General features: G+C 50.7%; 1 protein-coding gene across 1 annotated transcript in view; it reads left to right on the plus strand.

Moving 5' to 3' along the window:
- Positions 1 to 23631, plus strand: part of C3H6orf118 (chromosome 3 C6orf118 homolog) — a 582436-nt gene that overhangs the window by 260680 nt on the left and 298125 nt on the right. The window contains exon 5 of the mRNA XM_075339774.1: positions 20884 to 20948. Coding sequence (XP_075195889.1) covers positions 20884 to 20948 — 65 coding nt within the window. The remainder of the gene's footprint in view (positions 1 to 20883; positions 20949 to 23631) is intronic.

Consider the following 23631-nt stretch of genomic DNA (forward strand, 5'->3'; position numbering starts at 1 on the left):
TTTGTTTCTAGACGTGCCCCTACTATTGGCAGTCTCATCTCTCCTAGTGATGCATATCTGGCAAAACCTGCATGCAGTTCAATAAAAAACTGGTTACCTACATGTGGCTCCTGTAAGTGCGGCAAAAAGCAGTGTGGGACATGCTCTCATATGTATAATACCAAAGAGAGTGTTAATTCCACTACTGGGAAACGCTATAAAATTAATTCTTTCATCAACTGCAGTTCAGATCACTGCGTTTATGTTATAACTTGCGAAAAATGTCGCAAACAGTATGTAGGCTCCACAAGCCGCACTTTAAGGAGACGCATTGGGGAACATTTATATGATATTATGAATCCCGCCTCTAGGAACTTGTCAGGGGCTTCACAGCATCTATATATATAATTGCCTTATTCTGTCTGTCTGTCTGTCTGTCATGCTCCAAAATTGTGTCACGGTGACAGTGTCACCGTGACATGTCCTTACGGTGACACAAAGCTGATTGGCCGCTGGGTTCGCCATGGCCCCGCCCCCCCACACGGATTGGCCTCTCGCCCCGGCTGCGCCCCCACACGGATTGGCCAGCCGCTCGCCCAGGCTCTGCCCCCCCCCACAGATTGGCCTCTCGCCCCGGCACCCTGCAGGCATTGGCAAGTCGCCCACGCCACGCCCCGCCCCCCTCACGCAATAGACGTTAGCTCTCGCCCCCCCCGCCCCCCGCATTGCCCGAACTGACACGGTCACGTAGCCACGAATCCGAAGTGAGTACTGTACTCCCCCCCCCTTTCCCCCCTCACCAACGGGAGCCCACATCAGCGTTCGCCGCCGCCGTATGCTGGTGTGGGCTCCCGTGAAAGCGGGGGACGTGTTGTGCTGGTAACCATGCTTGCATAGTTACCAGTAAATAAAGGTCCTGCAGCGGCGGCACTTCCACACGCACAAACATAACAGCACACACACACGCATACACACACACATCAGATCGCACTCACTCTCACACACACCTCACACACACCTCACACACACATCGCATCCACATACTCACAGCATCCGGCGATATCGCTTGCTTCTCGGCCTCGACACTGTGCTGTTGTGATCTTCCAGGACCTGACGGAGGATCACATGGCCAGAGGCATGTCGTATCTCCGGATGTTGTGAGTATCAGCGCGTATGTGCGATATCGTCAGTGTCTGTGTGTGTGAGTGGATGCGATCGGGTGTGTGTGAGTGGATGCGATCGGGTGTGTGTGAGTGGATGCGATCGGGTGTGTGTGAGTGGATGCGATCGGGTGTGTGTGAGTGGATGCGATCGGGTGTGTGTGAGTGGATGCGATCGGGTGTGTGAGTGTCGGCAGAGGAGCACGGCGTGCTGGAGGAGGCTGGGAGCAGAGAGGCTGATCATGGGGAAGGCTGGGAGGAGAGAGGCTGATGATGGGGGAGGCTGGGAGGGGGAGACTGATGCTGAGGGAGGCTGGGACGAGGGAGGCTGATGCTGGTGGAGGCTGATGCTTAGGTAGGCTGATGCTGGGGGAGGCTGGAAGGAGAGAGGCTAATGCTGGTGGAGGCTGATGCTTGGGGAGGCTGATGCTGCGGGAGACTGGGAGGAGAAGGCTGATGCTGAGGGAGGCTGGGAGGAAGGAGGCTGGGAGGAGAGAGGCTGATCCTAGGGAAGGCTGGGAACGGGAGGCTGATGCTGATGGAGGCTGGAAGGAGTGAGGCTGATGCTGGGGGAGGCTGGAAAGAAAGAGGCTGATGCTGGTGGAGGCTGATGCTTGGGGAGGCTGATGCTGAGGGAGACTGGGAGCGGAAGGCTGATGCTGAGGGAGGCTGGGAAAGGGAGGCTGCGAGGAATGAGGCTGGGAGGAAGGAGGCTGGGAGGAGAGAGGCTGAACCTGGGGAAGGCTGGGAACGGGAGGCTGATGCTAGGGGAGGCTGTAAGGAGAGAGGCTGAAGCTGGTGGAGGCTGATGCTTGGGGAGGCTGATGCTGTGGGAGACTGGGAGCGGAAGGCTGATGCTGAGAGAGGCTGGGAGGAAGGAGGCTGGGAGGAGAGAGGCTGATCCTCGGGAAGGCTGGGAAGGGGAGGCTGATGCTGAGGGAAGCTGGAAAGAGAGAGGCTGATGCTAGGGGAGGCTGGAAGGAGAGAGGCTGAGGCTGGGAGTAGAGACGCTGATGCTGTGGAAGGCTGATGCTGAGGGAGGCTGGGAGGGGAAAGCTGATGCTGGGGAAGGCTGGGAAGACGGAAGCTGGGAGGAGAGAGGCTGATCCTCGGGAAGGCTGGGATAGGGAGGCTGATGCTGGAGGAGGCTGGAAGGAAAGAGGCTGATGCTGGCGGAGGCTGATGCTGGGGGAGGCTGGAATGAGAGAGTCTGATGCTGGTAGAGGCTGATGGAGCACGATGGGGAGTGCGCTGCATGGGGGATGGAGCACGATGGGGAGTGCGGAGTATGGCGGATGGAGCACGTTTGGGAGTGCGCAGCATGGCGGATGGAGCACGTTTGGGAGTGCGCAGCATGGCGGATGGAGCACGTTTGGGAGTGCGCAGCATGGGAGATGGAGCACGATGGGGGGTGCGCAGCATAGAGGATGGAGCACGATGGGGAGTGCGCTGCATGGGGGATGGAGCACGATGGGGAGTGCGCTGCATGGGGGATGGAGCACGTTTGGAAGTGCGCACCTCCCCCCAAAACACACACACACACACACGCGCGCGCACTGCACAACACACCACACACCACACATCACACACACACACACACACACACACTGGGAACCACAAACAACTGCCCTACACAGACACCCACACACACAGACAACGCTGCGCACACACAGCACCCAACACACAAACACCGCGGCACACAGAAATATACGCACATACCGCACAACACACACATTGCACAAAACATACCTCCCCCCAAAACACACCACACACACACAAACCGCGCAACACACACACAACGCTACAGACACACAGCGCTCCACAAACAACGCAACACACGCAACACACATACAACACCGCTCTCACCCCCTGTCACACCCAGACAACACCCAGAACATGTACAGCCCCTACACAAACACTTGGTAACTACACACAACAACATTATATATATATATAACAAAAATCATACATGAACTACACAATACGTAAATTCTAGAATACCCGATGCGTAGAATCGGGCCACCTTCTAGTTTTTTATATAATCACAATGGGGATGTTAGTTCCTTTAAAGTGAATGCTGTGGAACAGATTCCAGCCCCTAGAAGAGGTGGAGATCGTATTCAGATACTGCGGGACAGGGAAGCCAGGTGGATTTTGACATACAATACCTGCATGCCAATGGGCATGAATATCAAAAGTGATTTAATGTATATATATTGATTATTGTTCTGAATGCTTTCGGTATTTATTGCATACAGGTATGCTTATGCTTGTAATCATTATTCATAATTGATCCATTTCTTTGAAAAGTGTCAATCCATGGAGATTAATGGATATAAATTTTTCCTGTATGGGATCTTATGGAATTTAATGAATTATATTTGGCACATCCCAAAGGGTTAAATTGATTCAGGAAGATCTCCTTTTTGCAATGTATTAGGCTGCTGCCTTACTGACATAATTGGGTTAACCTGTGTATGTTTGACCGGATGTAGCATTCTGGGAAGTGAAGAGGTGTGTTTTTTTTTTTTGTTTTTTTTTTTTTGTTTTTTTTCTTCTATATATTATGTGTTTCATTTGGGTAACATATGTCTATGACTAAGGGCCACAATGGCCAGAAACGCGTAAGACGCTTTCTTTTTAAAGAAAAAATTTTTTTGGATGTCATTCTGATGATTGGTGTTTTTAACAATTTTTCAATAAAATGAATTTTTAATTCACATCTATCTCGGACGTGTTGCTGGATCAGGAAAGGAATTTCCACTACTTGCTGGCTTCACTTCGCTCCCTGGTTCGGTACCGGCGGGCCACCGCCCGAATCCAGTCCTACGGTTCCGCATTGATCTGCCTCTCCTGCAGACGGCAACCACCGTCTGCCAACCTTGCTCCTAGTGCCCGGGCCACACACCCGGACACGGTCAGTTTACTCCTTCACCACCTTCACTCCTCTCTTTTCCACTTCCCTAACTGAACTCGTTTTCTTTTTCCGCCTCCAGGACTGTGAACTCCTCAGTGGGTGGGGCCAACCGCCTGGCTCCATCCCACCTGGTGTGGACTTCAGCCCCTGGAGGGAGGCAACAAGGATTTTGTGTCTGGCTGATGTGCCTGTCTCGGGGTGGGGGTGTGTGTTGTAGTACCTGTGACGACCTGGCTAGTCCAGGGCACCACACTCACACAGAAATTAGATTCCTGTAAGATGGCAACCTGCAATTTTTTTTCCAGAGCCTTCTATGCCTTTAAGCGTAATTACTCGATTGGTGACCGAGAATTATTGGTAATCAAGATAGCTCTGGAAGGGTGGTGATACCTACTGGAGGGGGCGGTGCATCCTGTAGTCATTTACACAAACCACAAAAAATTGGCCTACTTACAGTTGGCACAGAAATTGAACACACAAATTGAGCCCGATGGTTGCTGTTCTTCATCCGGGTTGACTTTGTTTTCCATTTTGGACAGCCAAAAAGAACGTCAAGGCAGATGCACTCTCAAGGTCTTTTATGTCGGCCAACCAGGAGGGGGAGCCTAAACACATTATTGAGCCATCAATGATGCTCACGTTGGCTCCAGTAGACATGTCTCAAGTTCCTTCTGGAAAGACGTTCATCGCAGAACCAGACAGGAAGCGTGTTCTTCAGTAATGCCATTCCTCCATTGACCAGCCATGCCGGACTGCTGGCCAACACTGCATCAAGACGTCTTGGAGCTTGTTATGGCTTGTCCCTCATGTGCCTGCAACAAGACCCTTAAGAAGCTTACTATTGGGTGACTACTTCCCTTACTGGTGCTGTCTGCTCCTTAGCTGCACATATCTATGGACTTCATCACCGACCTTCCAAGGTCCTCAGGTTGCTCTGTCATCTGGTTGCTAGTGGATAGGTTCTCTAAAATGGCACATATCATTGCCTTCTTTCTGGTCCAGTATTCGCTGAATACTTCATTCACCCAATTTTCCACCTGCATGGTTTACCTCACCATATTGTGTCTGATAAAGGCATTCAGTTCACGTCTTGGTTCTGGAGGGCTACCTGCAAGCTGCTGGATGTCACCTTGGACTTCTTGTCGCCCTACAGTTCCACACATCTGTCCTCGATCATGGTTGTCTACCCAGGGTGACTGAGAAAGATTGGAAGACGTGTGGGAATCCATATGGTAGGTGGCGAGACAGGATAGGAAGGGGGTAGTGAGTGTGATTAAATGTGACAGAATAGGAAACGGTTGAGGAGAGTGAAGAAGGGAAGCAAAACTAGTGGATTTTGGTGAAGGACAAGAGCTAAAAGTTGGTGAGGTTGCCTGGTACTGGAGGTTAGGAGAAAGTGACTGAGTGGGGGGTGGAGGAGCATGGGAAGAGTGTCTTGGCAGAGGCGTTCCAACTGTCTGCACATGGTGGCCAGAGGGATTAGAGCAAAGGTGTAAATAAGAGCGGGAATATTGGTGAGAGGAGGGATAAGAGGCAGAGGAATGTGGAAAGTGTTTGTGGAGGGAAGAGTGGTAGGTGTGATAGTGCTGTTTTGGGTCTTGGTGCTATGTTGGGCGATAGTGCTGTGTTAGGAAATGGTGGTGTGATGGGTGATATTGCGGGGACGGAGAATGATTCTTGGTCGTAAGATAATGCTGGGCTGGGGGATGGTGCTAGAAAGGGGGATGTTGCTGGGATGAGGGATGTTGCTGGGGTGGTGGATGGTGCTGAGACGGGGGATGGGTTGTTGGGCTGCATATGTATTCTGACTGTTCCTTTAAAAATTTCTCACGCAACTTTTGCTGCTGCTCAGGAGTCAACGTATAACTCCAAGGGCTCATAGTTTGGAGGAAAATCAAATTAGGTAAAGGTGGAATTGACGGCCCAGCACCATCCAGACTTTGCTTCAGTTCCTGCAATTCTGCCTTCAACCCAAGGGGATTTTCATCCATTACCAGCAAGGCATTGCGTATGAGCCTTGCGGTATCCTTAAAAGCATCTGAATGCAGGTTGGGGACACAGGCTTTCACTTGAGACCGCTTCAAGGACAAAAGGAGGCTGATCCTCAGTTTCCTGGGGGTCCGATACAGGAGGGACTTCAGGGGTTGCAGTACTTAAAGTGGTTCTGTTTTAATAAGCAAACAAAAAAAAGTGTTAGCATGCAAAATAATATTCCAAATCAATCAGCCCCAAAAAACTTAGTTCATGATTTTCGCACAACAGCATCTGACCAAAACATAAACGGCAACTAGATTTAGTCAAACACAGTTGACTCAATCCCCATTAATGTGAAAATTGTTCTGAAAATGCAAGATACACACAAAAAGGTAAAGTTGGCTCAGACAACACAGCAGGCAAGGGCAGCCTTGTTGCGTTTGTCCAATCCCAAAAAAATAAGCTGATTTGACCAGAGGGTAAAATAGGCAAACACACCATACTTGAAACCTCTTCACAAACCAAACAGAGTTGATAACATTTAACAGACTGCTCGCCCATGTAGTTCGGCGCGGCGCTCCAGAAAACATAAAGACTTTGCATAACAATATTCTGCTTGTGTTGTTGGTGCCGTACCACTTGTGGTCTGCTTCTCTTCTCACAAGTCCTTCATAAATTGGTCCCAAATGGAATGCCTCTGTGTTAAGACTCGGGAACCTACATATGAAGAGGAATGTTTAAAATTAAAAAATTAAAAAATGATTTGACAGACAAATTCAAGCACCACTTCAGCATTTGATGGGAGTACAATGTTGTGTTATAGTTTAAAGAAATTTAATGATCGCCCTCGCCCACCCTCCAACACACATTTTGTTCCCCCCCAAAAAAAGGCTTTTGTCAAATGTGAGCTTTGCTGAGTATTCATATTTACCACTTTGCCTCCTCTGCTCTTGCTTCAGTTCAATCCATCACCTGTTGATCTGGGTGTGGATTTCCTCCCAAAGTCGACGGGTATGGTTATGGTAGGCATGTTTGGCATGCGCTGCATCCCAGAGGCACACCCTTTCCTCCACCAGCTGGATGAGGAGCTCGTTATTTATTTCAGGATCTTCAGATTCCTCACCCTTACTGGCGGAGATTAGTGTGCCCCGTCAAAGAAGGCAAGCAATTCCTTTTTTGCAAAAATATTAGCAAACACTTAAGGGTGCTTTACACGCTGCGACATCGCTAACGATATATCATCGGGGTCACGGTGTTTGTGACGCACATCCGGTGCCGTTAGCGACATCGCAGCGCGTGACAGCTAGGAGCGACGATCAACGATCTCAAAAACGGCAAAAATCGTTGATCGTTGACACGTCGCTCCTAATCATAATGTCGTTGGTGTTTCAGTCCGCAGGTTCTTCGTCGTTCCTGCGGCATCACACATCGCTGTGTGAGACACCACAGGAACAATGAACATCTCCTTACCTGCGTCCATTGGAAAGGAGGAAGGAAGGAGGTGGGCGGCATGTTCCGGACGCTCATCTCCTCCCCTCCTCTTCTATTGGGCGGCCGTTTAATGACGTCGCTGTGACGCCGAACGCACCTCCCCCTTGAAGGAGAGATTGTTCGGCGACCACAGCGACGTCGCTGAACAGATATGTGCGTGTGACGCTGCCGTAGCGATAATGTTCGCTACGGCAGCGATCACCACATGTCGCATGAACGACGGGGGCGGGTGCTATCGCGCGCGACATCGCTAGCAATGTCGAAGCGTGTAAAGCATCCTTACATACATTTAAACATTTCCACACAATAAATACATTAAAAAGAGGCTAGTCAAACTGCCAGCTGGAGAAACTAGTGTGTTACATTGCAGAACAGCTCCATGTGACCAGTGGGCTATATTTAAAATATAATTAGAAAGAATGTGCACAGCACTGCTTACCTATTTAGGAGGTAGTATAATAATTTGGTATGGACCCGTGAAAGCACCCCTAGAGGTGTGAAACGGTACCGTCGTCCTTGTGCTCCCCTCCCTCCATTCCCTCATGTCTGTTTCACCTGTCAGCATCGGAAAATCAAACAGTCCCACATAACCGAAGAGTGCTGCCCTTCTTCTATTTTTCTATGAATTTAGTGGGCTATATTTACTTCTGCCCACCCATCTGATTAGGAAGTAAAATAAGTGGGAGATATGCAAGATTCAGACTTTGTCATTACCAGTTTTTAACAGCTGTGCTGTACCAGAATGCAAATCAGCACATACGTGACCCACCAAAGCTAATGTTATTTAAATAAACATAGCAGGCATTTTAAGTTGGAAAACAATCCCCGAAAATATCAGATGTGCACAGGGCCGTATTTACCATTAGGCACCCGTGGTCCGGTGCCTAGGGCGGCAGATTGTGAGGGGCGGCACCTTCTGGCAGCAAAAAAAAAAAAAAAAATTTTTTTTTTTTTTTTTTACATTTTTTTTTTGTGGCCGCCGAGCACAGGGAGCTGATTGACCCCGGAACTGCCGGCGCCTGCACTTCCGGGGTCACAGGCGCGCGCCAATCAGCTCCTTCCTCTGTGCTGCGTCCACTGCTGTGTGGACGTCACATGCAGAGCTCACAGCAGGACGCCGCGGAGGACGCCGTGATGGAAGCCGGTGTCAGAAGAGGATACTCACGTGAGCCAGGAAGATAGCGGCGGGCACTGGAGCAGGTAAGTGGATTCATAAGGAGCGTGGGAGTGTCTCTAATGCAGACCGGAGATCTGTGCATGCGGGGGGGGGGGAGGCGGCAAAGGCAGATACTGGAGGGAGGCAGAGGCTGAGACTGGGGGGAGGCTGGAGGGAGGCAGAGGCTGAGACTGGGGGGAGGCTGGAGGGAGGCAGAGGCTGAGACTGGAGAGAGGCAGAGGCTGAGACTGGGGAGAGGCTGGAGGGAGGCAGAGGCTGAGACTGGAGGGAGGCAGAGGCTGAGACTGTGGGGAGGCTGGAGGGAGGCAGAGGCTGAGACTGGGGGAGGCTGGAGGGAGGCAGAGGCAGAGACTGGGGGGAGGCTGGAGGGAGGCAGAGGCTGAGACTGGGGGGAGGCTGGAGAGAGGTAGAGGCTGAGACTAGGGGGAGGCTGGAGGGAGGCAGAGGCAGAGACTGGGGGGAGGCTGGAGGGAGGCAGAGGCTGAGACTGGGGGGAGGCTGGAGGAAGGCAGAGGCAGAGACTGGGGGGAGGCTGGAGGGAGGCAGAGACTGGAGGGAGGCAGAGGCAGAGACTGGAGGGAGGCAGAGGCTGAGACTGGAGGGAGGCAGAGGCTGAGACTGGGGGGAGGCTGGAGGGAGGCAGAGGCTGAGACTGGAGAGAGGCAGAGGCTGAGACTGGGGGGAGGTTGGAGGGAGGCAGAGGCTGAGACTGGAGGGAGGCAGAGGCTGAGACTGAGGGGAGGCTGGAGGGAGGCAGAGGCTGAGACTGGGGGAGGCTGGAGGGAGGCAGAGGCAGAGACTGGGGGGAGGCTGGAGGGAGGCAGAGGCAGAGACTGGGAAGAGGCTGGAGGGAGACAGAGGCTGAGACTGGGGGGAGGCTGGAGAGAGGCAGAGGCTGAGACTGGGGGGAGGCTGGAGAGAGGCAGAGGCAGAGACTGGGGGGAGGCTGGAGAGAGGCAGAGACTGGGGGGAGGCTGGAGGGAGGCAGAGGCAGAGACTGGGGGGAGGCTGGAGAGAGGCAGAGGCAGAGACTGGGGGGAGGCTGGAGGGAGGCAGAGGCTGAGACTGTGGGGAGGCTGGAGGGAGGCAGAGGCAGAGACTGGGGGAGGCTGGAGGGAGGCAGAGGCAGAGACTGGGGGGAGGCTGGAGGGAGGCAGAGGCAGAGACTGGGGGGAGGCTGGAGGGAGGCAGAGGCTGAGACTGGGGGGAGGCTGGAGAGAGGCAGAGGCTGAGACTGGGGGGAGGCTGGAGGGAGGCAGAGGCAGAGACTGGGGGGAGGCTGGAGGGAGGCAGAGGCAGAGACTGGGGGGAGGCTGGAGGGAGGCAGAGGCAGAGACTGGGGGGAGGCTGGAGGGAGGCAGAGGCAGAGACTGGGGGGAGGCTGGAGGGAGGCAGAGGCTGAGACTGGGGGGAGGCTGGAGGGAGGCAGAGGCAGAGACTGGGGGGAGGCTGGAGGGAGGCAGAGGCAGAGACTGGAGGGAGGCAGAGGCTGAGACTGGGGGGAGGCTGGAGGGAGGCAGAGGCAGAGACTGGGGGGAGGCTGGAGGGAGGCTGAGGCTGAGACTGGAGGGAGGCTGAGGCTGAGACTTGAGGGAGGCTGAGGCTGAGACTGGAGGGAGGCTGGAGGGAGGCTGAGGCGGAGACTGGGGCAGGCTGAGGCTGGGGGGAGGCAAAGGCTGAGACTGGGGAAGAGAGGCTGATGCTGAGGGAAGATAGAGGCTGATGCTGGGGGGGAGAGAGGCTGATGCTGGGGGAGTGGGAGAGAGGGGCTAATGCTAGAGACAGAGGACAAGGGATGAGGGATAGTGCAATGACAAAATCGATTGGGTGGGGGGAGTGTAAGGACTCAGAATAAGAGGGGGCAGCATTGGGAGCTCATTGTGAAGAAGGGGCAGCATGTGTGGGATCAGTATGGAGTGGAGCAATGTAGGGGAGTCAATATCAAGAGTGGGGTAGTGTGTGTGTGGGGGGGGGTCTCAGCATAAGCGTTAGTGTGGTGGTCTTAGCATGAGTGGGGCAACATGAAGGTCTCATTATGGAAAAGAGGAAGGCAGCATTAGGAGCTCATGAAGAGGGACAGCATGCATAGGACATTGTGAGAAGGGGGCAGCATGCATGGGACACTGAGGAGGGGGCAGCATGCATGGGACATTGTGAGGAGGGGGAAGCATGCATGAGACATTGTGAGGAGGGAGCAGCATGCATGGGACATTGTGAGGAAGGAGCAGCATGCATGGGACATTGTGAGGAGGGAGCATCAAGCATGAGACATTGTGCGGAGGGAGCAGCATGCATGGGGCATTGTGAGGAGGGAGCAGCATGCATGGGACATTGTGAGGAGGGAGCAGCATGCATGGGACATTGTGAGGCGGGAGCAGCATACATGAGACATTGTGAGGAGGGGGCAGCATGCATGAGACATTGTGAGGAGGGAGCAGCATTCATGGGACATTGTGAGGAGGGAGCAGCATGCATGGGACATTGTGAGGAGGGGCAGCATGCATGGGACATTGTGAGGAGGGAGCAGCATGCATGGGACATTGTGAAGAGGGGGCAGCATGCATGGGACATTGTGAGGAGAGAGCAGCATGCATGGGACATTGTGAGGAGGGGGAAGCATGCATGGGACATTGTGAGGAGGGGGCAGCATGCATGGGACATTGTGAGGAGGGGGCAGCATGCATGGGATATTGTGAGGAGGGGGCAGCATGCAAGGGACATTGTGAGGAGGGGGCAGCATGCAAGGGACATTGTGATGAGGGAGCAGCATGCATGGGACATTGTGAGGAGGGGGCAGCATGCATGGGACATTGTGAGGAGGGGGCAGCATGCATGGGACACTGTGAGGAGGGGGCAGCAAGCATGGGACATTGTGAGAAGGGGGCAGCATGCAAGGGACATTGTGAGGAGGGGGCAGCATGCATGGGACATTGTGAGGAGGGGGCAGCATGCAAGGGACATTGTGAGGAGGGGGCAGCATTCATGGGACATTGTGAGAAGGGGGCAGCATGCATGGGACATTGTGAGGAGGGGGCAGCAAGCATGGGACATTGTGAGGAGGGAGCAGCATGCATGGGACATTGTGACGAGGGAGCAGCATGCATGGGACATTGTGAGGAGGGGGCAGCATGCATGGGACATTGTGAGGAGTGAGGAGGGGGCAACATGCATGGGACATTGTGAGGAGGAGGCAGCATGCATGGGACATTGTGAGGAGGGGGCAGCATGCATGGGACATTGTGAGGAGGGGGCAGCATGCATGGGACATTGTGAAGAGGGGGCAGCATGCATGGCACATTGTCCTCACATCATGCTGCTCCCTCCTCACAATGTACAGATCATATTTCATAATCGAGGAAGGTGTGGTGCATATACAGTAGTTTATAAGGGAGGGCAGTGTGGTGTTTATTAGGGGCAGTGTCACAGTCACAGTATATAAGTGGGGACGATGTGGTGGGAATATTTTATACTCATGCTATGTTTTGATGTGCCTGTGGTGATCCCCATTGGGGGGGGGGGGTCGTTTCTTATTGATACTTTTTAAAGTGTGCTACAGAGTAGATCTGCCTTAAACAGATGTCTGGTGCGAAAACTCAGTTTTACGTTGTCACTAAGGGGCGCGACCACTTAAAGTGCCTAGGGCAGCATGAAGGCAAAATACAGCCCTGGATGTGCACTAAAATGTCCAAATGTCTTTTGCAGCCACGTCAACCAACCCAACATCTCTGAGAGTTTCCTGCTTGTTCATCAATGCTGATCTGACTGGACGGTTCTGTCTGTATCCCCAAATAATATTAGCCACGTTTTAAATGATTGCGCAAACATATATCAACCAGAACGATACTCGCAGTCCTTGTTACTTTGGCCTCTTCCACCATTGCTTTTTTCCTTTGCTTTCTTCTGAAGAAGGCTGTGATGTATAAAAATATGAGAAACATTGAATTTACCATTATCCAAACGAAAATATTAGGTTAGGGCCAAAAGTGCAAACGGTAGGATTTCCCTCAATTTCAAGGCGCCTGCTTTGGCGTGTTACTAGCCTTATTTTTTGGGGGACAGATGCTGGCAACGACATTGTTGATTCTGCGCACAAAAAGATAGTAATTGGAATTTTAAAATGAAAACAAATGGTTATGTGTGTCATATGTTCACACCTTCAGCTCCCGTGTCTCATGATGTAATTAATAATTTATTTTAAAAAATAAGCCTCTCCTTCTTCAAAGAGTTATTCCATGGAGCAAAGGTTTTGCGGACCCGTAGATGTTCAGTGACAAATGTTTTTTCCAGAGCCTGCATATCATACTTTCTGTGCCCGCTCACGGCCCAAAATTGACCATGAAGACCAGAAAAGTCAATGTTTTCAGTAACTTCTGTTGGGTAAAATGGCTGACAAATGTTTGTACTATAGTGCCTATATGGCAGACAAATGCATGTACCAGAAAAGACGTGATTGATTCATTTTAAGTGCATCCCTGCAGGGGCGTGTGAATTGTTGAAAGGAAAATTCAGCTCACCCATATATGTATCCGCTCAGTTCAGATGGGATGCAGGATGTCCACTGGACAGGCAGGTCCGTAGAGGCAATAGCAAGGAGAAAGGACGGGATGCAGGATGTCCACCAGACAGGCAGGTTCGTAGAGGCAATAGCAAGGAAAAAGAACGGGATGCAGGATGTCCACCGGACAGGCAGGTCCGTAGAGGCAATAGCAAGGAGAAAGGATGGGAAAGCTTATGATTAAGGACTTATCTACATTCCAACTGTCCGAAACGCGTCAAGCCATGATGTTTTCATGGAACCGATGATGTTTTTCTTGGATTTTTAATCGTTGAATAAAGTTTCTACACTTTTATATATTTTTCGTTGGATTTATATTTTTCCTATCCTGGAATTGGTGCTGAGTCCCGTCCTTTCTCCTTGCGTGTGAATTGCTGCAGTCAATGATTACTTGTGGTATTTAAATCTAATATATAAAGTTGAATGTGTGTATGTACTGTATGTATGTCCGAGATTGGTATCTGCACTGTCACAGTTACAGCCACAAAACTTTGCACACTCACACGTCTGGACCCCGAGAGTGTCATAGGCTATGTTGTGAGGTGAAATTTTAACCCCGCGCGTTCCAATTTACCAATCAATTTTGCCCCTATCTACATAATGGGGAAAAAGTGAAACGAAAAGTGTATCCGCAACGTCGCATTTACAATCACGAAATTTTGCACAGACACCTCATGTGACCCAGGGAATGTCATAGACTATGTTTTGACAGGAAAATTTAACCCCGCGCTTTACAGTTACTCTCCAAAAAACATGCCTCCATTAAAGTAAATGGAGTCTGGAAATACAGGTTATTAGTAGGAGCTGTGATTAGTTGCTATAGGAACAAAAGACATTCATAGTATAAGAAGCTTATATGTGAGGTAATAAGATGTCGGTGGGGAGACAGATAGAGAGAGACAGACAGAGACAGACAAAGAGATAGACAGACAGAGAGACAGACAGAGACAGACAGGGAAAGAGACAGACAGAGACAAACGGTGAAAGAGACAGACAGAGACAGATGGGGAAAGAGACAGAGACAGACCTGGAAAGAGACAGACCTGGAAAGAGACAGACCGAGACAGACCTGGAAAGAGACAGACCTGGAAAGAGACAGACCTGGAAAGAGACAGATGAGGAAAGAGACAGATGGGGAAAGAGACAGACAGAGACAGACAGTGAAAGAGACAGACGGGGAAAGAGACAGAGACAGACCTGGAAAGAGACAGACCTGGAAAGAGACAAACAGAGACAGACCTGGAAAGAGACAGACCTGGAAAGAGACAGACCTGGAAAGAGACTGACCTGGAAAGAGACAGATGGGGAAAGAGACAGATGGGGAAACAGACAGATGGGGAAAGAGACAGACAGACATGCAGACAGGGACAGAAACAGGTAGACAGGGAAGGAGGAGACAGCCAGAGAGACAGACAAAGATAAATGGGGAATGACACAGACCTTGATAGAGACAGACGGGGAAAGAGACAGAGAAATAGAGACAGACAAAAAAAGAGACATACAGAGACAAGCAGACTGGGAAAGAGCCAGACAAAGAGACGGGGAGACAGACGAGGAAAGAGACAGACCTGGGAAAGAGACAGACCTAGAAAGAGACAGATGGGGAAAGAAACAGAGAGATAGAGACAGACAAAAAAAGAGACAGACAGAGAAAGGCAGACAAGGAAAGAGACAGCCGGGGAAAGAGATAGACGGGGAAAGAGACAGACTGGGAATGAGACAGACCTGGAAAGAGATAGACCTGGAAAGAGACAGACGGAGCACATTACTTAGTTAAATCTTTGTGGAATATCTGTGGTGTTGAAATATATGTTGTGAAATGCTTCTATTAGCTTAATTTTTGCCTTTTAATAATTACATTTCTATATATTTGTTTTGTGTTTTTTTGTGTGCAGAATAAATTTTTGTTAATACATTCCATTTTGTTAACAGTTATTAAACCGGGCAAAGCCAGGTAGTACAGCTAGTAGTTAATAATATCAAAACCCATGCCTTTTATGGCCTGAAACACACATCCGTGAAAAGCATGCACGTGTAATACGGGCAGTTTTTCAGGGTCATGATCCGTTTTTATGTCGGTTTTTATGGTACGTGTGGCATCCGTGTGAATGGTGTATGCTAACCGCGTGTGCGTGTGGAATGTCCGTGTGTGCGTGAGATACGTAACTGACATGTGATTGTTTTGTCCGTGTGAAATGGTACGTGTGTGATGCAAAATGTCGTTGATGCATACCCGCTGACAGCAGACAGAGTCACGCATAGAGAATTACTCGGGTGAACTGTACCCGACTTCTCTGTCGTACCGCGGCTCTGTCTGTGTGTCGCGTCCTGATTAGCGGTCACCCATGAAGGACTCACCGATGACCGCTAATCACCTGAGTTACTGAAGTGAGCAGCGTGATTAGCGCTGCCGTCACTCAGGTTACCCGCGGCTAGCTGGAGTCACCCACCCGTGACCGCAAGTCACCTGTGACTTCATCGCTGTCACTCGGGCGTCTTGCAGTCACAGTTGGAGGATCCAGCGGTGGCTGCGCGTAACCTGAGTGACTGCGCAGCTGATCGCGCGGCTCACCTCAGTTGCTGTGTGGATCTGGCAGGAGCGGCGGGGTTCTTCTGCTGCTCCTGTCACCTTCATGTAGCAGAGCTGGAAGCGACGCGGGACCTCCGTGGATTACGCCGGACATGGATGGCTTTTTCGGGCTTAATAAAGTGGTGAACGAGGATATTTGTTAGTGTTTATTATTCCAAATAAAGGATTTCTTCGGGTGTATGTGTTTATTTATTGTAACTTACAGATTAATCATGGAAGGTATCTCGGGGAGACGCCTGACATGATTAATCTTGGACTTAGTGGCAGCTATGGGCTGCTGTCATTAAATCCTTATTACCCCGATTGCCAACGCACCAGGACAAATCAGGAAGAGCCGGGTAGAGTCCCAGAACTGTCGCATCTAATGGATGCGGCTATTCTGGGCGGCTGCTGGCTGATATTGTTAGGCTGGGGGTCTCCCCATAATGTGGGGATCCCCATCCTGAGAATAACAGCTTTCAGCCATTTGACTTTACCCTGGCTGGTATCTAAATGAGGGGAACCGCACGTCATTTTTTTTTACAATTAATTATTTATTTATTTTCCTGCTCGATATTGACACGCCCACCGGCGGCTGTGATTCGTTGCAGTGAGTCAGCTGTCACTCAGCGTGGGGGCGTGTCTCACTGCAACCAATCATAGGCGCCGGTGGGTGGGGAAAGCAGGGAATACGAGATTGATTAATGAGCGGCCGGCTTTTTCAAAATAGTAAAAGCCGCCGGAGTTTTTTTAACAGCTGTGCAGCGCCGCACCGGTGATCGGGGAACGGTGAGTATGAGAGAGGGGGGAGATTGACCGACATGGACAGAGAGAGAGAGAGGGACAGACAAGACAGAGGGACCGACCGACAGACTGAGGGAAATTGACCGATATACACAGAAAAAGAAAGAATGACCTACATCGCTAGAAAAAAAGCACAAAACGTACACGGAGCATACGGAGATACATACGTGTTTACTAACGTGTGCGCACATACCCATAGACTTTCATTGGGTCCATGTGTGCGTGCTCCGTGCAGAAAACGGACATGCTTCCGTGAAAAACGGAAACACATACGGATCACGGATATACGGACATTATGGAATAACGCACGTGTGACCTCAAACATATATTAACATTGGTGCATGTTTGTCCGTGTCTCCGGTATATACGGAAACGGAACAAACACGCACGTGTTTAACGGATGTGTGTTGGAGGCCTATGGCAGTTGATGGCTACTTAAAACAGCCTGCATGTGCAGGTAAACATCTGAGATAAGCGTGTGAGCCACATCCAAGACAGGTACATGACTTTAGACATACAAAAACCTCCCAACCTACTCCCATTCAGCGGTACTGTCCCGATTTGAGGGCTCCCTCCCGCAGTCCCACTGTTTATTGCTTCTGTCCCAACTCCTCCTTTCAGTTCAGTGTATAACTTAACTCAAGAGCAGTGCATAAATTAAATTCTCTGCTCTGTTCCCACAGAGTTTGTGAGCTCCTTGTCTATTGGCAGCAGCTCTACCATTGAGCCATTGCTTGTACTGAGGGGTGTTGTAGAATTTGGTAATCTTGACCTGTATTGCAGGCAGAGAAGCCAGAAGCATATTATTCAGTTACATAGAGATATAGATAGATGTATACTGCATCTCCATGTAGGTGAAGGAAGAAGTCAGATTATTTTCTTCCTATAAAAGTACTATAAAGATAGGAGAAAAAAAATGGCAAAAACATAATTTTATATTTTAGTTGCACCAAGGGCAGAGAGTTAATGACACCACATCCACTTTGCGTGGACATTTAGTCCATGTTCACATACAACGTAAATTCTGCAGTGTTTAAATGTCCAAGCAAAGTGGATGTGATATCATGAAAAGACGCCGCTGAACTCTGCAATTTTGGTGCTTTTTTCTCTCTAGAGGTTTCTATATGGAGCTTAAAAAAATACATGGAGAAAACTGCAGTAAAAACAATACAAACGCTTAAAAACGCAGACTCACATCTGCACCAAAAACACATGAAATAATGGAGGAAAGGCATAAGAAATGCAGCAAAAAAGTAATGATCAGAGAAGATTATTATTGTATAATTTGGTGCGGACAGCGTCAGGAAACAAAAAACACTAGATTTCTGCAACATGCGAACACGGCCTTACACGCACAATACATCAACGTCATATAGTGATGCTTATATAAATATGAGAACGTTTTTGCTGATACGACTATGAATGTATGAAAACAGTCCGGGGCATTTGCTGAACATACCTTACTGCCAAATGGGTGTGGCTAGAGGTGTGGTCAAAATGTGTCCTTTCTGATCTTTCAAAGTTGGGAGGTATGCATATATGTGTGACGCCCTGACAAAATCAGGTTGTCACAGATGACTGCACCCCTCTTCCAGGTGCAGGATTCGCTCCTCCTTGGCCCTCCAACACAACCCCACACAGGTACATAACACCAGCCACAAAAGCCTAGTCACACCCCCAGGACAATAGGGACACACCAGTGGGTGGGGCCAGGCAGATGATGACGCCCACCTAGGGGTCCTGAGGTGTCAAGGGGAGGGAACAAGACAGTTAAGTTTGGACAGTGGAAGTGAGAGGAGTGAAGTAGTAGTCGGGGGTTGTAGCTCCCGGACTATTGGACTACTTGAGCTGACTAGGTGGCAGACGGCAGAGCAGGGCCACAGGCGACGGAGATCCGGTCAAGGGAGACCTTAAGTAAACCGGGGCACGGTTGTAGCCCGCCGGTGCCGACAGCGAGAATCCAGTCCGGAGGCCGTGCACAGTTGGGGTACTTGGACCCTAGGGTGAGGACAGCTGCAAGCACCTTTCCAATTAACCAGCAGGGGACAAGATTTCCAGTCTTGTCCCACTAACAGCCCAGATAGAGTGAGACGGAAGCCCAACAAGGGGAATAAGGCGTCTGCAAGTGCCTGCTAAAATCCCACGGGTCAGTTCTCGCGGGCCACAGCTCCCACAGAATAGTCACCGGGAGTGGACTTCCCTGTTTCATGCGGACTAGTCAACACACAAGACAGCAACTCAAAGTGTAGGAGGAAGGGTCCCTGTTCTGTTCAGCGGTGTGCGGGACCCGAGCACACCCCTCCGGAGGCTACTGGTTACCGGCAGTTGGTTTACTATCTGGACTCTGTGTGACTTTATTCAAAACAGTGAGTACATCGGTACCATCTGGTCCATCCCCGCAGACTGCGCCCGATCACTCTGCCTCACCGACAACTGGGCCCCGGGACAACACCTGCCCTACCCATGGAGGGGATACCATCCTGCTGCCCCGCTCCATCAGCCCATGGCACCCCATAACAAAGCCAGCGGCGGTGTCACCAACAATCACCGCAACCCACGGGTGGCGTCACTGACAAAACTCTCCCCTGTAAATAACCCCCCTTTTCACTTGCGAGCAACGGATGGGTGCTTAGGCCTGCGTCCGGCTTCCCCTCGAGCCACCGCCACGACCCCGGATCCGAGCATCTCGAGCAGCCCCCCTGCCGTGGTCTGTCCCCCGCCTGCAACATATGTATGTCTCCAGTTTTGAAGGGGTTAACAAAACATTTGCTTAAGCACTGATCAAAGAAAGAAAACACACAATTTTTACTACCTACTTTGCTTCATTGTAGAGAAGTCACAGAAAACTACTTGTCACAAAGGACTTCTGTTCACATGGTCACCTAGAGATTGAACTTCAAAACTTTATTGCATAGTGATGGGTTCTATGCATGTGCAGTGTAGTTCAACTGATCCGATAACAGATAGGCTAATGGATGCTTTACTGTTGCCCTTAGACTCCCATTATGCTTTAATGGATCCGTTACCCATCCGTATTTGGATTCTGCACTCAGGACTTTTTGTTGATCAAAAACAATGTATGGCTGACAAATTTGCACATAACGGATGACAAGTTTGGACAGATCCGTCATCTTTACAGTCAATGCAACCGCTAACGGATCCATTATTTCTAGAATTTGCATTTTCCAAACAGATGCAAAAACAGAAAAGATTACAGGACAGGTGAAGTTAGCCTTACAGAGATTCGCTGTTCCTCATCCACTTTTCAACCACCTACAAAGTTGTCCTTGATTCAGTTAATGACATATGAAACGATGGTCATTATCACCTGTTTGGTATAACTGGTTATTCATACACCCAACTATAATCCTACAAAACTCCTGACTGTGTGCAAGTGTATCTTTGATGTTGTTTTGAAGGTAAAATGTTGGTCGCATCACCTATTGATTTCATTTATATTTCTCTTTTGTTCATTCACTTGTACAGTATATGAGATAAGCTAACTGTGCAGGGAAGTGCCTTGCCCTGGCCACAATAAAAGGCCACTCTAAAATGTGCAGTTTTACAGTATTGGGAGGGTCTGTGTGGGAAGGTCCGAAAACCAGTTAGTATTTGTTGTGGCCACCATTTGCCTCTCTCAGTACAACACATCTCCTTTGCATAGAGTTGATAATGTTGTTGATTGTGGCCTATGGAGTGTTGACCCACTCCTCTTCAATGGTTGTGCGGAGTTTATGGATATTGGCAAGCATGTGAATGGGCTATCAATTACTCTGATCCAGAGCATCCCAAACATGCTCAGTGGAAGACCTGTCCAGTGAATATGCTGGCCGTGCAAGAACTGGGATGTTTTTAGCTTCCAGGAATTGTGTAAAGATCCTTGCAACATTGGGCCGTGCATTTTTCATGCTGCAACATGAGGTGATGGTTGTGGATGAATGGCACAACAATGTTCTCAAGATCTCATCACGGTGCATTCAAAATGGCATCAACAAAAATGCAGCTGTGTTCGTTGTCCATGACATATGTATAGTGTACATCCATCTGATATGTTTGGCCAGCTCTAGTGATCAGTATTAAAGCTGTAGTATTTCATGACTTCTTGGAATTCAGATTTGGTCATGGACAAAAAATATCATCCACATAAACAAAGTTTAACATAAAAAGTTGATTAAATATGTTAAAATAGATTTTAAAGATGTTATTTAGTCCATATGCAGATATTTGTTTTAATATTTTCTTGCTTTCTATCTTTAGACTAAGAAATGAATTGAAGATTGAGCTGAGAAATGTGGTGACTAGTGAAACAGCCTCTGATAAAGGTACAGAAAGCCATGGAACCCATAGGGTGTAGGGGCGACATGACAGCCCGGAGGGTAGGGAGTTGATGGGGTTAAACAGTGTTGGTTCGTTTAGGAATGAGGAAAAGAAGGTGATTGGTTAGGGGGTGGAGTGTGGTGGAAGGAAAGGAGGGAGCTTCATGGTGTATATAATAGGAGGTGGGAGTCCATTACCTCCTCTTGCATTTCCTGGATGACAGCTTGGACGGGCTGGGGAACTTCCATCATGACATCCAGCATGATGGATCCGGACATCGCAGATCTGCAGCTTGGACGGGCTGGGGAACCTCCATCATGATGTCCTGAGGAATCCTCGGATCTGGTCAGCATGGCGGTGCAGGGCGCCCAGGTAGTGCAGTCCTACACCCAGGCTGCCTGGGTGTCTCCTCGGCACCTTCCCCTCCCCCCCCCTCTTTGCTGTAGTGCTGGCAGTTTCAGGACTCGCCGGGGTCTTTTGGGGAAGGTGGGGGTGAGGAGGACAACGTGAGAGCCCCCACTCCCGTGGGGACCCTCCGCAGCTGGGTGGGCAGCGGTAGCTTGCAGCGCCCGCTCTGGCTGTCGGGAGGAATCTCCTGCAGGGCCGCGACGGCCGAAAAGGGGGCATGTCCAGCCCGGGGGCCTACTTCCGGTGTGAGGCCTCAGGCTGGATCCTTTGAGCGATGCGGCCGCTCCCGGCAGGGAGCGCGCCCAGCGGCGGTGGATGGACAACACCCCCCCTCCCTCCGCGGGGGGGCGGAGGACGGCTGTCTACAGGGTCACCTCACCTGTGTGGCTTGGATTATTGGGACTGGAGGACTGGGCGCAGAAGGCGGCGGCGAGGAGGAGACAGGAGGCGCCTGCAGGGTCACCTCACCTGTGTGGCTGGATTATCGGGACCGGAGGACTGGGCGCAGTAGGCGGCGGCGAGGAGGAGACAGGAGGCTCCTGCAGGGTCACCTCCCCTGTGTGGCTGGATCATCGGGACCGGAGGACTGGGCGCAGCAGGTGGCGACGAGGAGGAGACAGGAGGCCTGCTGTCTATCCTGGAGCAGGCATTGGGACAAGGGTGCAGCTCTCATCAGTAGCGGCTTCCCCCAGGAGGGGAGCGCCCAGCATTGTGGAGGCGACAATCGGCCCAAACAGGGCATGTGGACACGGTGCTCCTGGCGTCAGGGGGCGAACCCGGCGGGCATTCGGTGCCTGCAGCTTGAGGGACTGTCCCGGGATCAGCGACGGACGACTGGCGAAAAGGACGGTGACGGCTGATCTGAGGGCGTCCTCTGGAGGAAGCCTGGCGCGGTAATCAATTTAAGTTTCAGCCTTTTTGTAGTGGTGGGGGGACAGTCGCTGTAGTGGAGTAGTGTCTGGAGATATGGGTAGCAGCTGGGGGGGTTTGGAGCATGTGGTTAGTTCATAGGTCGGTTGGTTGTTCTGGAGGCCAGGGGCAGAGTTACGGACGGGGTGGTCTCATGGCAGCGGGGTTGTGAGGGTGCAGGTGGCGTCAGGTCCGGTGGTTACAGTTGCAGGTTGGGGATCGCGAGGTTCGGCGTTTACCACAGTTTAGGTCTTGTGAGACTTGGTTAAGGGTGCTGATGATTGCGGCACATGTGAGCGGGTGAGACGGCGCAGTTATTGAAGGTTTGCTGGGGTGTTTCATTATTAATCTTCTGATGCATGGTGGTTCTTATTGGATGAATTATGGTGGGTAAGGTAAAGGGGCGAGGGGTCCCGCAGTACGGTGTGTTCGAGGAGTTTTCAGGGGGTTTTTGTGAGTGATGTGTAGGTGCGGGGCCCCGGTATGGCGCGAGGGTTGCTGTGGATAAGTGAATAAAGGAGAGCGGAAATGTAGGAGAAGGTGAAGTGTTGGTTGCTGTAATGGGTTTGTAGGTTTGCAACCGCATCAATGGTAACATGGGGTTAATTTGTGGCTAGTCAGCATGTTATCCCATTGTGGAGGGTTGGTGCTGGGAGGAATGTTGAGTCCAGCGTGACTGAATTGGTGTTAATGTAGGTGCTGGGCAGCTTTGGGCTGCTGTGGGTGAACTCGGTTAATCAGCAATGGTGGGCTGCGGACGGAATAATGGAGTTCTTCAGACAGCCGTGATTACGGGTGGGGACTATGCGAGTTATGGTTTGGACTAGAGGATTGGGTACTTGTGGTGCATAGAGTGTAAGTCGGATAGCTTAGGGCCATCTGGTATTATTGGGTGTTTTGCATGGGTGGACTCCTGTGGGCTGGTGGAGTCTATTTAATATTCATATACAATTTAAAAAAAAAAAAAAAAAGGAATGCTTGGCCCGGTGGTAGGTATGGGCATCTGGGTAAGGGTTTGCTTAGGGAGTCGTGGTGCTCCGGTCTCACGGCACGAAGGTATTTGGTTTGAAGGTGCAGTTGTGCGTTACGGGAAAATGGTGGTACGCCCCACGGTGGTCGGCTTTGAGCGGATACTATGGTGTGGCCAAGGTTTTAATTTATCTTGGGGTGTAATATGAGAGCTCAAAGGGGGTTGCGTGTCCCAAGGTTTTCCTTGAGATCGAAAGGCCCGGACATGGTGTTTGGTAAAGTTGTGTCTCCTGATGCCCATAGTTGCATATGGAGTCAATCGGGCCAGTGGTGTGGCTGCAATTTTCCGGTGGGCATTGTAGTACAGGGAGCTTGTCGTGGTCCAGTTTGCAGAGGCAAGCG

This window comes from Anomaloglossus baeobatrachus, chromosome 3, assembly GCF_048569485.1.
Source record: "Anomaloglossus baeobatrachus isolate aAnoBae1 chromosome 3, aAnoBae1.hap1, whole genome shotgun sequence".
In the NCBI taxonomy this organism is placed as follows: domain Eukaryota; kingdom Metazoa; phylum Chordata; class Amphibia; order Anura; family Aromobatidae; genus Anomaloglossus; species Anomaloglossus baeobatrachus.